The sequence below is a fragment of the Megalobrama amblycephala genome, linkage group LG17 (genome assembly GCF_018812025.1).
Source record: "Megalobrama amblycephala isolate DHTTF-2021 linkage group LG17, ASM1881202v1, whole genome shotgun sequence".
NCBI classification, from domain to species: domain Eukaryota; kingdom Metazoa; phylum Chordata; class Actinopteri; order Cypriniformes; family Xenocyprididae; genus Megalobrama; species Megalobrama amblycephala.
This window is the reverse complement of record NC_063060.1, coordinates 35,755,470-35,772,578: the sequence shown is the minus strand read 5'-3', so window position 1 is coordinate 35,772,578 and position 17,109 is coordinate 35,755,470. Positions and strand designations below refer to the sequence as shown.

Sequence of the window (17,109 nt, the reverse complement as noted above, 5' to 3'; positions counted from 1 at the left end):
TTTATAATGGTTTTGTAGGGGGGTCGTATTTTGAAGCCAAAAATAATGCATCCATCCATAAAAAAGCGAAGTGATGCATTTTTGTAAGAAAAGTATCCATATTTAAAACTTTATAAATTCAAATAACTAGCCTCCGGCGGACGACAGTACGCAGAATGCGCAAGTCGATTTGCGGTGGAAGAGTATCCTTTGACCAGACGCACAACGTAATGACGAACACGGAGACGCAGAGGATAGAGCAAAACAAATCACCGGTCACGGATTATAAATCTAAAATGATAATTTTTAAAGAGAAATGTCAGAGTATTTCGATATAAGAGAAGATGAGCTTAAATTTGTTGCACAGCCCTATTTGTTTGAACCGCAAGAGGCGTCAAAACTTACAATACTCGAATGCATACGGTCGTCTGCTGTAAGCTAGTTATTTACATTTGTAAAGTTGTAAATATAAGTTGTCTTACAAAAATGCATTGCTTCACTTTAACCCCCTGTAGTTGTATGGATTACCTTTTTTATGGGTGGATGCATTATTTTTGACTTCAAAACAAGGCCCCCCCATTCACAACCATTATAAACCTTGGAGGACTAAGGATATTTTTAAATATATCTCTGATTGTGTTCGTCTGAAAGAAAATAGTCATATACACCTAGGATGGCTTGAGGGTGAGAAAATCATGGGACATTTTTCATTTTTGGGTGAACTATCCCTTTAAGTAGGATGTCAGAAGCAGAGTTATGGAGTAGATCTTACAATTACAATAGTGTTTAATTGACATTTTTGCCATAGACTTTGGTTGAGCTTGAGCATTTTATAATAATGATAATTATGATAAAAAAGTCTCAACCATTCTTTAGCTCCCAGTTGAGGACATAGAAAAGGAGCAACCCAGTGAAGAAGCCCCGGTAACTATAACTTATGTCCAGTGAATGGCATAAGAGAAACTCAAGTCATATGCAGCATTGTCACATATGTGCTTGGTTTCGTACTGTATATCTAACAAATTCTGTTTTCTGTAGAAACAGCCTTTTGGCTGTCCAAATTAATTATGTATGAGATACTAGATATGACAGGAAAACAGGTGGTGTTTATTTGGAAGTATAACAGAAATTGGAGATAGCATGAATGTTTTTTATTTGCATGTAGGAATCTGCTCCAGTCCAAGAAACAGAGAAGGAGTCACCTACAGAGGCGGCTCTGGTAATTTTACTTCTATAATCACTGCCTTCCGAATATAAAACCAGTACTGCTTTCCGTTATTAGTGAAGACCTTCCATTATTAAATTCCACATTCCTACTTCTAAACATGTTTTTAGGTTCAGCTATAGTTCACAGAGATGATTATAAGCATCCAGACTCTGATACAGATAAGTAGTAACGGTTACGAAGGGAAGCCAGATACTCACATGACCAGAGACAGATTTGTTGACTCAACACTGCAGTATGTGTCTTTAATTTGCATAAATGAATGTGTAATGATGCTGATAACCACGTTTCTTTGTGTGTAGGCTACTGTTGAAGATAAAGAGTCTCCCATTGAAGAGACTCCGGTAACTATTTAAGTCTTAATAGATCAAATATCAAAAAAGTCTTAATTGATTAAATAATTTTGTTTTATGCTATTATTTCAACATTGCTCTGTACATATTTAATGTTTTTTTTTTTTTAAGTGTTTTGTTTAATGAAGCCATATGCAAATACATTTATTTAATTATTTATTTAATCACTGTTATTGTCAGATATTTCCTGAATAATACTTATTAAAATATTATAAAGAGACTCATATATTATAAATCATCATCTGGCTTCATATTTAACTTGGTGTGGTTATCAAAAATTGTCATTATTTACTATTGCAGAATGCTTTTTTTAATAGTATGTGTTGATGGATGGAAACTTCTAACATGCGCTGTGGCATTTATCAAAACCTTTAGCCCATCTTTTTGTATTTTTGTATGTTTTATTTTAAGTTTTTCAGGGTACAATCAGCTGTTGCAACATCTGGCAGCACAATAGCAAACACCGTCCAGCTCATAAATTATTCTTCTTGTTCCGAACACAAAGCTTTGTTTTTAGATCCAAAGATCTTTAGAAGGCTAGCGCTGCCAGTGTTTCTGCAATTTCTGATTGTACCTTTAAAGTTTAATTTTCATTTCATGTTTGTTTTCCCCTTGGTCTTTTCTGTTACAATAGTTTTGAACCACATAAGGTCGAACACACTAAAGCCACTTAAACAGAGATGATGTTATAACCCAACAATTCCCCTGCTTACTGAACCTTTAAATAGTGACTTAACTGATGACTATTATTATCCCTCTAATCACCATTTTCGGTTTCCATGGTGACTCCATTCTTACATCACCGCACGGGCAGCAATTTTACATTCTTTCTTTGTATGCTTGTTAAGCAAGTGCCATTCTTGGGGCAAAAATGTTTAGGTGTCAATCTAATATTAGCATCTATGTTTAGTTGAATCTGAATTCAGCAGTTTTAAATGAAATGGGGTTCTGGAATTTATTTATGCACCATTTTACAGCTAGGCTGAACTTTTTGGTGACTTCATCATATGTATTTTGAGATCATATAGTCACTATGATCTGAGGAATGTTCATCCATGCTACTTCATTCAGTAGGCAGACCCCCAATCCTTCATGCCGTCTGTTGAACATTTCTCCCAGCCAAAGTACTCAACTGTTGGTGAAACTCAAGTCAGTTTTTTCTTTGAGAACTGACTTGCCATTCCACATCAGGGACAGCTTTAACTTCTAAAGTTAAACTGGTCCCTGCACCCCTCATTGTGACACTCTTGAGTGCTCCCCTCCTTGGTACCGTGCACCGATCCATCCACATGAGTGGCTTGTGTTAAGTGTTCAAACACTGGCTCTCACTCCTGGGCACCTCTTCTAGACTATAGGTGCCAAACCAGAGGAGGAGGCCAGTTCACTAGAAGCCAAACCAGGAGATGAACCAGATAATGTTGAGCCCAAACCAACAGATGAACCAGATAAGGTTGAGCCCAAACCAACAGATGAACCAGATAAGGTTGAGACCCAACCAGGAGAAGTTCGCTGATAATATTGAACCCAATCCAGGAGATGCTCCTGATAATGTTGAGCCCCAACCAGGGGATGAAACCAGTAAGGAGGGTGCTGCAAACAATGGGAATGAGGAGGTAGATATTTACCTGTGATTCTGCACTTTGGTATGCAGACCATTGACAAGACCCTGGTTTCTTTAAACCTCACTGATTATAATCAAAATGCTTTAAAACAAATCTGTTCTGCTGAGATTTATTTTGTAACTTGATATGTGAAATGTCAATTATTTTTCGGCAAGGTCTAATAATGCATTAGATAGCATAAACTAACATGAACAATGTATTTTTACATCATTTATTAATCTTTGTTAATGTTAATCGAACATGAAGATTAATAAATGCTGTATGAGTATTGTTCGGCGTTAGTTCATGTTAACAAATGAGACCTTATTGCAAAGCGTTACCTATTTTTCTTTAATTCGGTTGTTTTCACTTTATTACATTCTCTCAAGTATGTGTTATGTGCATAAAGCATGTGTGGCCTGTTTCATGTGTATTACGTAATTGTGTTAAGTTGTTGGTCAAAAATATACAAATCTTACCTTAAGGTTTGTCATTTGCATATTGAGTGATTCTATTTGTTTGCCTCACCTCAGGAGAAGATGCCTATCCCTTCTGTTGTTATTGAGCCTGCCTCTAGTAATGAGGGCGATGATGACCGTGATGGTGATATCACATCTCCAATAGCAACCAGTGACAATGGGATGATCGCAGAATGCCAGACAACCAAAGACATCTCCTCTGGAATGCCTTCTGGATACCTTTACAAGGTGAATATAAAGCAAACACCATTGAAGTAAGGGATAATTGACAGGCATACATTTACTTTGCAGTAATGATAGAGTGACTGTACATTATCCTGTTCATTACATAGTTACTCACCAAATAAGTAAACACATGGTCAGATATTGATTTTGCCCATATCCACCTTACTTTGTGCAAGACCTCCAATTCATTAGCCACTATAACTGAAAGGATAACAATGTGCAGGAAACGGTAAAACTCTTTGTGCTACATATCAGCATGTTTATGATTACGATAAAATATTAAAATACTATGATAACAAATATCAGTTTGCAATTTCAAACAGCACAACAAACTGGCTGGAACCCGGAAGCCTTGCACAATCAAGTTAAAAATTACCAAGCTCCCTCTTACCTTAAAAAAGATATAACCCTAAAGCTACCGCTAATAAAACAATATAGTCCATTACAGGTTACAAAACATTTTGCCTATAGCAACAAAACAGACACTGCAACAATATTACAGCAATATTAATTAATGAAGTCCTCTATTTAGGGTGACCAGATGTCCCGTTTTTTTTGAGACAGTCCCGAATTTCATCTCTATTGTCCTGACTTATTAAGAAAAAAATCATATTTTGTCCTGTATTTCATCTTTCCTAAAATTTTGTTACGACTGGGTGATCATAGAACAAGTAGTAGTAGTAGTAGTGATCTGTCACGCGAGAACAGCCCAATCAAATTCCTCATAGAACAAAATTACCATCCAATCACAATTAGCTATCAATTAACTTGCCGTTAGTGAAGGCGGGATAGGCGGAATTGCACTGAATGACACACACCGCTCTCAGACAGCGCGCAATCAGTTCTCCTTGCACCTAAATGGTCAAATGCACACCTAGTTGCCAAAATGTCCATCATGTGGAGTATCTCATTTAAATACAGTAGGTTAAGTGGACGTAAACAGGTGGGTGAAAACCGGATATGTGTCAGTATATTACATCCATGAATTCGGTCTTAAAGGGACAGTAGCCTAATTGAATATTCTTCTGTCATTAATGTTAATCGATAACTGAGACACAAGATGCCATCAGTTGCATTTATGAAACAAAAGACATACACTATATTGCCAAAAGTTTTGGGACGCCTGCCTTTACGTGCACATGAACTTTAATGACATCCCATTCTTAATCTGTTTAATATGGAGTTGGCCCACCCTTTGCAGCTATAACAGTCTCAACTCTTCTGGGAAGGCTTTCCACAAGGTTTAAGAGTGTGTTTATGGGAAATTTTGACCATTCTTCTAGAGGCGTATTTGTGAGGTCAGGCAGTGATGTTGGCGAGAAGGCCTGGCTCACAGTCTCCGCTCTAATTCATCCCAAAGGTGTTCTGTCAGGTTGAGGTCAGGACTCTGTGCAGGCCAGTCAAGTTCCTCCACGCCAAACTCACTCATCCATGTCTTTATGGACCTTGCTTTGTGCACTGGTGTGCAATCATGTTGGAACAGGAAGGGGCCATCCCCAAACTGTTCCCACAAAGGTACAAATTGTCCAAAATGTCTTGGTATGTTGAAGCATTAAGAGTTCCTTTCACTGGAACTAAGGGGTCAAGCCCAACCCCTGAAAAACAACCCAACACCATAATCCCCCTCCACCAAACTTTACACTTGGCACAATGCAGTCAGGCAAGTACCGTTCTCCTGACAACCGCCAAACTCAGACTCGTCCATCAGATTGCCAGACAGAGAAGCGTGATTCGTCACTCCAGAGAACGTTTCCACTGCTCTAGAGTCCAGTGGCGGCAAGCTTTACACTACTGCATCTGACGCTTTGCATTGCACTTGGTGATGTAAGGCTTGGATGCAGCTGCTCGGCCATGGAAACCCATTCCATGAAGCTCTCTACACACTGTTCTTGAGCTAATCTGAAGGCCACACAAAGTTTGGAGGTCTGTAGCCATTGACTCTGCAGAAAGTTGGGGACTTCGACACACTGCATGCGCTGACCCCGTTCTGTGATTTTACGTGGCCTACCACTTCGTGGCTGAGTTGCTGTTGTTCCCAATTGCTTCCACTTTGTTATGAGACCACTAACAGTTGACCGTGGAATATTGAGTAGTGAGGAAATTTCACAAATAGACTTATTGCACAGGTGGCAACCTATCATGGTACCACGCATGAATTCACTTGAATTCACTGCCTAGGTGCTTGATTTTATACCTGTAGCCATGGAAGTGATTGGAACACCTGAATTCAATGATTTAATTCTAGATGGCGCTATTGCCATTGACAAATCAGAATCAAGTGTTCTAGAGATCTGTGGAATTAAAGTCACCATGAAACGGAAGTCTTTTCTTCCCTATTGTGACGCATATCCAAATGAAACAGCTTCTCGAAGAAGAAAAAATGTAGGGAAGGACTTGATTTTGTTTATCAGGAATTGATTGGATTGTTCTTGCTTGCTATTGCTGTGATCTCATGTGAGTGACAGGTTGTCCTGCTCATGAGCCAGTAAGCACATCATCAGAGAAGAAAAGAGATGTTGCTGCAGGAGGGATATGCACAGATACACACAATAATGATGTGCTCAGATAAATAATACTGCATGTAAAAAATTGTCAATTTTGATTTCATAGCGACTTCACACTGAAAATTATCAGAGCTTTTATGCATATGTAATAATGGCCTTGTTCTTATGCTGTCCTGTAGGTTGAAACAATGCATGACTTTGAAGCAGCGAACCCAGATGAACTGGAGCTGAAGAAAGGAGACATTGTTTTGGTAGTACCTACAGAGCTAGCTGAAGATCAGGTAGGATTTGCTTGAATGTTTAAAGGGTTAGTTCACAAAAAATGAAAAGAATCCCATAATTTACTCACCCTCAAGCCATTCTAGGTGAATATGACTTTCTTTCTTTCAGTCAAACACAATCGTAGTTAAATAATAAAAAATATCCTGACTCTTCCAAGTTGTATAATGGGAATGAATGGTACCATAGATTTTGAAGCCCAAAAAAAGCACATCCATCCATCATAAAAGTAATCCATACAGCTCCAGGGGGTTAATAAAGGCCTTCTGAAGTGAAGTGATGGGTTTTTGTAAGAAAAATATCCATATTTATAACTTTACAAAATATAATTACTGGCTTCCGGAACACAAGTTGAGTTCCAGTGGAAGAGTGACCTCTGACCCGATGTATGAAGCAGGATGTTGGAGTAGCGTAATCTTAGACGCCTCTCGCAGTTTAAACAAATAGGGCTGTGCAACAAACTCAAGCTCCTCTTCTCTTATATAGAAACCGACATTTCTCTTTACATCTTGTTTTAGACTTCTAATTTGTTAGCAGTGTTTTGTTTTGCTCTGTCCTACGCACTTCCGCATTTCTCAATACATCATATGTTGGGTCAAAGGTCACTTTTCGGCCAGGAACATGACTCACATACATCCGTTACCGGAAGCCAGTGATCATAGTTTATAAATATGGATATTTGTCTTACAAAAACCCATTGCTTTGCTTTCAGAAGGCCTTTATTAACACCCTGAAGCCATATGGATTATTTTTATTATGGATGAATGCGCTTTTTTGGGATTGAAAATCTATGATACCATTCACTCCCATTATAAAGCTTGGAAGAGTCAGGATATTTTTTAATATAACTCCAATTGTGTTCCTCTGGAAGAAGAAAGTCATATACACCTAGGATGGCTTGAGGGTGAGAAAATCATTGGATGATTTTCATTTTTGAGGTGAACTATCCCTTTAACTTTTGTTTTGTCTTATTATCTTTTCTTATTTTGACATTATGATAGTCAGAACTTGATTTTGAAGCTCATTTTTTTCTTTCTTCAGGATGCTGGTTGGCTCACTGGCATCAGAGAGAACGACTGGCAACAGCGCGGAAGCTCAGCTCAGAAAGGACTGTTTCCTGAAAACTTTACACAGCGCCTAGAGTAAATGACCTCAGCGCGTCACGAGAAGGCGCGTGGACCTGGACGTTTGCAGACAGAGCCACCCACCATGAGGTCTGACGTACTGATGACAGCTGTCAATCAGGCCAGGCGAATACCACATAAGAGGAAACAACAAAATCGACTAAACGAAGCAAGTGGAGACACAAATACCTACTCAGAGCATAAAGAAAATAACCAAGCATGACGTGATAGTATGGTAAACCTTTTCTCGCAAAACCAAGATAAAATCCCTGTTTTTTTGTTTGTTTACCTGTGAGCAGCAACGAATTGATGTGTGCTTTGTTGGAACTCTGGTGACCTCCACATATAATCCCTGTCTGTTTAAAGAAGAACTAAAGTAAGAGTTTCCCCTCTAAAGACAAAAAAGTTACCTTATCCTCTCTGCACCAAGTGTATTGTATTGACTTTGTTGCTCTGCAGCGAATTTTATCAGAATTTGTAGTGATATGATCTATTTAACCATTCTAAGTGTTACACAAAACTTAGGTGTTTTCTTTGAGATATTTCTGATATAAATGTGACATTGCATCATTGTTAGTGTTCTCTGTAGTTTCACGGCTGGCCGTGCGCGGCTATGGTGGTGGTATTTGGCATATATTTGATATTGACATAGTTTATGGCCGAGACTTTCAGTGTTTATGCCAAATTAATCAAAGTCCTCTTGAAGAATATGGATTTGTGTTGAGTTTACAGCATGAGAAATGTTGTGAGAAGAAATCTGAAATATTGCACCTGGCTAATTCAGCTTTGCAAAACACAACATGTAGCTCCCTATAATTACAGACATTATGTGTATTATATTCACATTGACATAAATGCAGAACTTATCCTTGAATGGACGTGGAAACATTAATTTGTGAATGATGTTTTATGTTTGGAGAAATTGTATTTATTCAACTCTATATTTTTTAAGCCAATGATGAGTGGGAAAGTTTGGGGTGGGAAATCGAAAAAATATGCAATACATGTAATTGGTTAATAGAGTAATCATTGTCTTTGTTTGGTTCTGAAACAACAACAAAAAAAACAGCATCACTCCTGTGTTCGTATTGTTAGCCTTACTGTAGAGCATTTCTGTGATGTACATATCTGTGCTAATTTAACTGTAAAGTGAATAAAGAATAGTTCATATGAGTTTTGGTCCATCTTCACAAATGGAAATAACATATAAATGACATGTTTACATAATGGTATTAGCTCCACAAATCAAATATCACTGTTCAAGGTGGAGCGTTTAAAAGCAGTGTTACTAGTGCAGTTTAGCAGTAAAAAAAAATTTAAATTTTGTTTGTAATGACAACCAACTAACGCAAGGGGAAGACATTTGTCTTTTTCCAGCTGTGTGTGTGTGTGTGTGTGTGTGTGTGTGTGTGTGTGTGTGCTCTGCGGAGAGCTTTTATAGAATGGTACAAAACCTATAGAAATTAAACAACTGGTTTAAACAGTTGAAGCTCTAAAAGCACAGGTAATATCCATATTAAGCGTTTACCATAAAGTGAAAGTAGATAGGCTATACCTCAATATGCTTCTGCAGGTTGGATGGAGAGTTTTAGTAGGCTGTGATGTGATTTGTTTTCGGTAAACAAAGCAAACATTTAAAAAGAAAAGAATATTTACTCTTTTTCAAAAACTAGAACATACTAAGTATGGCCATGGATGCACGCACTGCGCCGATGATCTATCTTCGTCCATTTTGCCGCAGTTGTTTAGTCTTCAAAAAAAAATTATGGGAAATCGCCGAACTTCACGACACATATGACCTACAAGAGTGATTACTGGGCTGTCTGTCATCTGCAATAACCAAAGAGTGTAGGCTACTTAAAGGTGCAATATGTAATATTTTTGCAGTAAAATATCCAAAAACCACTAGGCCAGTGTTATTATATTTTGTTCACTTGAGTACAACAATATCCCAAATGTTTTCAACTATTTGTAAATCGTTTAACCAAGGCTCCGGGACGTGTGAGGAGTCGCCTGTCAATAGGTTGTTTGCAATCACGTGGTTCTGGTGACGCGCGAAACACTGGTGGAGGGCAAGCAGTGAAAATTAGAATGAAAGAGATGGAGAAAATCATTTCTGTGCTGATTTAGAAAGGTATAAACAGAAAATCATAACATATGTTGGACGTGATCTTTAGTATGTTATGTAGCTGAGTGACTTTTTCACTGAATTGAAAGACTTTCCTGCCATCGAGGAGATAGATATAGAGAATGTGAAGCTGCCGTCACGCCGCGTTCAGTTCTAGTCTGGGTTTGTTTATATCGCGCTGCCTTTCTGCTAGTGAAGTTAGGGCAGTATTTTTGATTTTCTGTCGCGATTGTGAAAAATGTCGCCATTGTAGGTCATTTATGCTGAATCATCGTTCAAAGAAAAAACTGGACGCTGTAATACAATTGTTGCCTTATACGTGTAAAAACAAACTAAGGGAGCAGGTTGAGGAGGTGACGGGAAGACGCCATATATCAAATCTATGTCACTGATTTAACCCACTCCCTATCACTCAATAAAATAATCACATAGCTGAGTGTTTTTGAAAGTGTTGTCTTTGTTGTTGAATCGACGTCTGTCAGCTTTTTGAACATTTATTTATTTTGGACATTTTCTGATGGATGAAGCAGCAGCGCGTGACACTGTTCTCATGGTAACCAGATCAACATTGTGAACGGAAAACTACAAAACTGAAGTGAAAACATAAAATTATCATTCAGTGGGATAAAATAGCTTATCTTCCCTGCAAACGATACCATGAAGAATGTGGATATTTAACCAAGTCAAAAACAAATGAGGTAAGGTAGCCTATCCATATTCATTTCAGTATCAGCAGACGCAAAACGCTATTAAAGGCGACAACTTTTAAGTTATAAAAAACGGTATAAGTTATGTAAACGATATAAATACCTTCTGGGTTCCCGATTTTATCGATTTGAGCAACCATAAACGATGCAAAACATACGAATTTTGAGTTTTTGATAGGATTCCTATATAGAAAAATCACTCCCTGCCCTCCAGACTCATTCCCGCTGCTGCTGTGACGTCATGTGCAAACAACCTATTGCATCATACCCACGTTACCCTCGGTTTCCGGTTTTATTTTGTAGAAACCATGGAAACACCAAAGACGCTTTAATACGTTTTAATAGACATCATACAATACGTTTTAAAATTAATTGCATGCCATTTATCAACACAAGCCATCCAGTATTTAATATGACATTCTAAAATCGATCTATCTTACTGCGGTGTGCAACAGTGTCTCACAGCATCCACCGAGCGAACGCACAGAGTAACGTTATAACATTTTCAATACTCTCAAATGTATCTAATATGATAAACAGAGCTGCGTTACCTCATACTCATGACCAGAAAAGCGGAAGCGGCGCTGGCGACTTTGTCATAATAAAAGTCCCGCTGCTTGTGAGGCGTGTGTTGCGCAATCGCTCCAGCAGCCTCGTTCAGCTCCCGCAATACTCGGTCCTGCTCTGATTCATACTAAATAACCTCATCCGTGAACATGATTTGTTCCCGAGTCCTATCCCTATTCTTTTGCACCATCCGTTGAGATGCAGACCACATGTCCCAAGATTCCGCTCTAAAACTTGGCGTCATCAAGCTACGCCTTTGTTTTGAATAGGCCTCTAGCGACCTCTAGCGGCCAAAGTTATTACATATTGTACCTTTAAAGGATTAGTCCACTTTTAAATAAACTTTTCCTGATAATTTACTCACCCCCATGTCATCCAAGATGTTCATGTCTTTCTTTCTTCAGTCGAAAAGAAATTAAAGTTTTTGATGAAAACATTCCAGGATTATTCTCCTTATAGTAGACTTAAATGGGCACCAAACAGTTGAAGGTCAAAATTAGTTTCACTGCAGCTTCAAATTATTCAACACGATCCCAGATGAGAAATAAGGGTCTTATCTAGTGAAACCATTGCTCATTTTCTGAAAAAAAAAAGAAAATTATATAAGTTTTAACCAGAAATGCTCATCTTCAACTAGCTTTCTTCTTCTTCTCCTCTATTAGAATTCCAGCAGTGTAGATACTGCTAAGTGCAATACTGCCCTCCACAGGTCAAAGTTTGAACTAATTGTTATATACTATTGAACTAGCATATTGCATATAAAAATTAGTTCAAACTGGAATATTTTCATCAAAAACTTTAATTTCTTTTCGACTGAAGAAAGAAAGACATGGACATCTTGGATGACATGGGGGTGAGTAAATTATCAGGAAAAGTTTATTTAAAAGTGGACTAATCCTTTGAGTACAGTACAGTACTCAAGTAAATGTAGGCTACTTCATTACTGTCAACCTCTGACAAAAACAATGTGGACACTTTCTGGACGTTAGTATTGAATTATGTTAATACTTGCCTGTACAAAACATCTGGCCCATCAACCTATAAAAATGTAATTGATTAAAATAACTTTAAAGTCCCCCTGTAGTCAATAATTTTATCCCTTAAAACTAAACTTTGGTCACAAAAATGACATATTTGACATATAAAAATATTTCATGCCTTATAGCTTAAATGTAACTCTACAACCTTGCTTCATTTAGTATACGCAGATCTATGAATATGCTAATTAGCCCCACCTCCACTCACTCGCACGAGCTCAGAGATCCACTCGGTCAACTTACTGATTTAAACGCTGCACAATGGTATTGTTTTTTTACAATGTCAGACACATACGGTAATTAATATGATTAGTCTTTTCCTTTACTACATTATTAAACAGCTAATAATGTTGCTAATGTTATACAAACCATGTTTCCGTTCTTCATCTCAGAGTCAGACAGCTGCCTTCTAAAAATCAGTATCCTTAGAAACATTTTGAACACCTTAGAACGTCAGTGGAGAAAGACATATATTTCATCATAACATCGTTATATACGTCATATGCCTGCTATATTGCTAAATCTACCTGATTTTTCATATCAATAGAAAAAGTATACCAGGATAACCTGGCTGCTTTAGAGCAGTCATATTTAATTATATGCTAAAGCCCACCAACACGTTGATGTGATTGGTTACAAGGAAGTTTGTGACGTCAGAAACACCCGCGATTTCAAACTGCGTTTTTGAAACTGTCTTTAGATCACTGCAGTTTAAAAGAGAAAATAATCAGCAATGCTGTTGATTTATGAATTTGTACATGGTTTATCTTAAAGCATATTAAAACACCACATTGACATAAACAACACTGAAAACTTGATTTTCGCCACTGGGGGACTTTAAGCATTGATGTTGCACTGATCAAACAAAAAGGTATATCTCTCTAATAAATAAGCAAATATCTTATAGATATGTGGGTATAATATAACATAATGTAACATCAGTTAGTGTAAAAGGCTGATGCAAAATTTCTGTTCAAATGGTTTCTAAGGTAACTCCATTTCAGGAAATGACATCAGCACCTTATTTTTGAAGCTCATACAAAAGCAGTGTGAAAACCGGAAAACGTGAAACTACACCAAGGATGAGTTTTTCTTTTTTTCCAGCAGATGAATGATGTTTTTATACATTTATATTTTCCTCCTCTTAAAAATGCCAGGTAGGTGACATTTATAAAAAATAAAGCAATAAAAAATGAAAAACTGATTTAAATGTATTGAATTTGGTTTTGTCAAAGCTGCTGTTCTGGGAGTGAGTTTGGATTCAAATCCAAAGGCTGTGGCTAAAGCAGAGGGCAAAACCGTGTATGTGCCCTGCAAAGCAACAATCCCCAAGCAAATGACTTCACAGTGGACAAAACAAAGCTTTGTGATCTAAAACTGAGGGTGATCTAAAACTCTTTCTTCAAGCTTTTATCAAATAATCTCCTATATTTGTAGTGTTTGTACACAGTTGTTTGTTTGACATGCAGATCTTCAACAGTGGATGGTGCTATTGAGCTGCAAAAGAGGATTTTTTTTTTCAGCTTTAAGGCTCTATGAAAGTTAATAAATTACTTCTAATAAATTGCATTTTACTTAATTACTTCTGATAAATTGCAGAGAATCTCGATGATATATCAAATGCATCAGAGCATCAAGAGCATTTATGTTTATCATAGCTTCACCTCAGGAAATGATGTCACTGAACAATTTTCTGCAAAGATTTTGGCAAAATAATCTAAAGATGTGTACAGGAAACTTTATGAACCATAAATCATCTCACATAAGCAAATGAATGATGCTCATTTTCAATGCTCGTTTTCCCTTTGTGCTTCACTTTTCTGTGCGTTTGACTTCATGGCATTGTTTTGACATGTGGGTGGAGTCAAGAAACTGGGCGTGTTCAGCAGGCCTGAGCTAATGTATTGTAATGTAAGTTTTATTAATGTGGATGTTTTATGAACAGGGCGGGGCGAGAGCCGCGGGAGAGGAATGAGGCCGCTGAAGTGAATGCTAATATGAGCCACCTGCGAGAAACACTCTCGAGTCTGGAGCTTTTATTATGCTTATGCTGCACTCGACCGCTTCTGCTCTTTTCGTTGTGTATGTGGAGTAATGCAGCGCTGTTTTACATGGTTAAAACAATCATACTAAACACATTTGAGTGTGTTGAACGTGACTCTCTGTGTTTGCTCTGTGGCTGGTATGAGAGACTTGTTGCATTTTGCAGTAATCTAGATTGATATTAGAATATCATAATAAAAACTGGATGAGTTGTGTTGCTAAATGACATTAAATTCACTTTGAAATATATTGTATGATGGAGAAAGCTCTCTCTGATAATGCAGGTAACGCAGAAATGATGTAATTGACATGTGACACAATGACATGGTCTGTGTCCTGATTAAAATTTATGATTTCTCTGGATTTAAACATTGCTGGAAATGTTTGGGATAATGTAAGTACAAGTCAACAAAATATTATTCTTTTGGTGTTTGGAAAAATTTTCAAATGGTTCTAAATGCTAAAACAGACACTGTTATGAAGACAAAAACTATTTGGACACTTTCTGGATGTTAGACAGTACTGAATCATGCCTATGTTTAATACTGGCTTGTACAAAACATCTGGACCATGAGTTTTATCAGTATGTTACACAGTTTTTTATTCAGCTCTTGTTTTTCCACACAGTCATATGAACCTTACTATAAAAGATTAATTAATTCAAATAACCTTAAGCATTTGTTTGCTTAATCATACTTAAAGAAAAAGGTGCATCTCTCTGATAAATAAGCAAATATCTTACAGATTATGTGGGGATAATGTAACATTTGAAATTTGTTTCAGCATAAAAGGCACATGTCAAATTTCTTTAAAATGGTTTCTAAGGTAACTCCATTTCAGGAAATGACATCATCACCCTATTTTCATACAGCACCCTAAGTTCATACAAAAGCAGTGTGAAACCTGAAAGACAGCTTTACACCAAGGTAGACTTTTCTTTTTTTTCATCGGATGAATGATGTTTTTATACGTTTATATTGTCCTCCTCTTAAAGATGCCAGGTAAGTGACATTTATAAAAAAAAATAAAGCAATAAAAAAATTAACTGATTTAAATGTGATGAATTTGGTTTTGTCAAAGCAGCAGTTCTGGGAGTGAGTGTGGATCAAGGTCCAAAGGCTGTGGCTAAAGCAGAGGGCAAAACCGTGAATCTGCCCTGCAAAGCGACCGGTGTGGGCTCTTCAGATTATATCCACTGGTACCAAATAAAAGACGACAAAGCCCCGTCAAGACTGCTCTATATCAGTAAAGAGGGTGTTGTCACTCGTGATAGCAACAATCCCCAAGCAAGTGATTTCACAGTGGACAAAACAAAGCTTTATAATCTAAAACTGAGTGACAGTAAGAAGAGTCACAGTGCCGTTTACTTCTGCGCTTACTGGGAGAGGGACTCAAGCGGCAGCACAGTGAGAACATTTACTCACATCCTGTACATGAACTACACTGGTAAATAATTGATGAATGACATATTTATATACTTTAATATTTATTTACCTGTCACTTTCTGTTTAAGTTCTCAATTTGAATTAAGCTGCATATGCAGAATAACTGGATGAAGGTATTTGGATCCGTTCAGATCTGAACTTTATTGTCCTGCTGTTCATTATGAGGTTATTTGTACACACTGTATTATTGTGATTTTGGAATATGTCAGGTGTATCTCATATTTGTTATGCTTTGTAAAGATGTAAATAAAATATTTAGCATTTACAGATTTGTAGTTTTCAGTTTGATGAAGAGCTCAAATATCACTTGTCCTTGTGTGGTGAAAATGAATTCAGTATATTCAGCAGTGTGCCAACTTTATGTGCTTTTCACATGTATTTTAAGTCATTTCTGAATCATTTCTGAAGCTCACAGACATTCCACAAATATACTGGATTAATTGAACTCTAGTCTAATTGAACAAATGCATGAATATTGTAGGCTATAATATAAAATAGATCTTACAATTTATTTTACAAATAAAAAGCAAAAAAAAAAAAAAAAGAATAGCTCTTTTTCTCGTTTATCTCTGTGACCAAACTGCAGTGTGAATTTTACAACCAAGCATCTTGCCAACACAGACAATCTGTGAAACATCTTCACCTGTTCAGCATCAGTTTACATCCACACAAGCCACTTTATACCGAGTGCCACTGAGGAAGAGCCGCTTACTGTGAGATCTGCTCTGGAGAAGCTTTTAATAAACCAGGGTTAAATTACATGTTTAATGTTGCCTAACCCATGACTGGTTTAACTTGTGTGAAAAACCTTCTTGTGTTAGTGATGACGATGAGATAAAGAGGAAACCACAAGGACATCATCATTTCTTCTGATTGGCAGATGCAGTTCATAATTCATCAAACTCCTGGATGACAGATGTAGACATGGCGATGTCTGGAATGATCACATTTGTGTTCTTATTAATCTTAATAGGTGAGATTTAAGTATTCCGTTATAATTATTAACATTTCTCAGTCAAGATTATTTAGTGATTTTCTACTTTTAAAAATGAATTTCCGTCAGTAATATTAGGGAATTTTATATTTTAGTAATATTTTATTATGATTGCTGTACAAGAACAAATCACATCACAACAGCGCTGACATTTATCATAGCTCCACCTCAGGAAATGATGTCACTGAACAATTTTCTGCAAAGATTTTAGCAAAATAATCTAAAGAAGTGTAGAGGAAACTTTATGAGCCATACATCGCCTCACATAACCAAATGAACGATGCTCATAAACTTGTGCGCTGTTGTTCTCATAATGATCCATGGTAAGTACACTTTAAAAGGGGGTTAATAAGGTTAATAAAACATATTAATATGTTAATAAAACATAAATATGAAAACTTGTTTAAAAGAACTGATTT

General features: G+C 37.0%; 1 protein-coding gene and 1 gene segment (V, D, J or C); both read left to right on the top strand.

Annotated features, from left to right (window-relative positions):
• amph (amphiphysin) overlaps window positions 1–8,942 on the top strand; it is a 42,830-nt gene extending 33,888 nt beyond the window's left edge. The window contains 8 exon segments of the mRNA XM_048163826.1: window positions 856–903; window positions 1,145–1,198; window positions 1,507–1,548; window positions 2,906–3,064; window positions 3,066–3,170; window positions 3,692–3,865; window positions 6,546–6,647; window positions 7,687–8,942. Coding sequence (XP_048019783.1) covers window positions 856–903; window positions 1,145–1,198; window positions 1,507–1,548; window positions 2,906–3,064; window positions 3,066–3,170; window positions 3,692–3,865; window positions 6,546–6,647; window positions 7,687–7,791 — 789 coding nt within the window. The 3' untranslated portion in view covers window positions 7,792–8,942.
• A 6,014-nt stretch (window positions 8,943–14,956) lies between these two features.
• LOC125251432 lies at window positions 14,957–15,896 on the top strand. The segment is given in 2 exon segments: window positions 14,957–15,252; window positions 15,332–15,896. Coding segments are annotated over 2 exon segments (420 nt in total).
• Window positions 15,897–17,109: the final 1,213 nt, after the last annotated feature.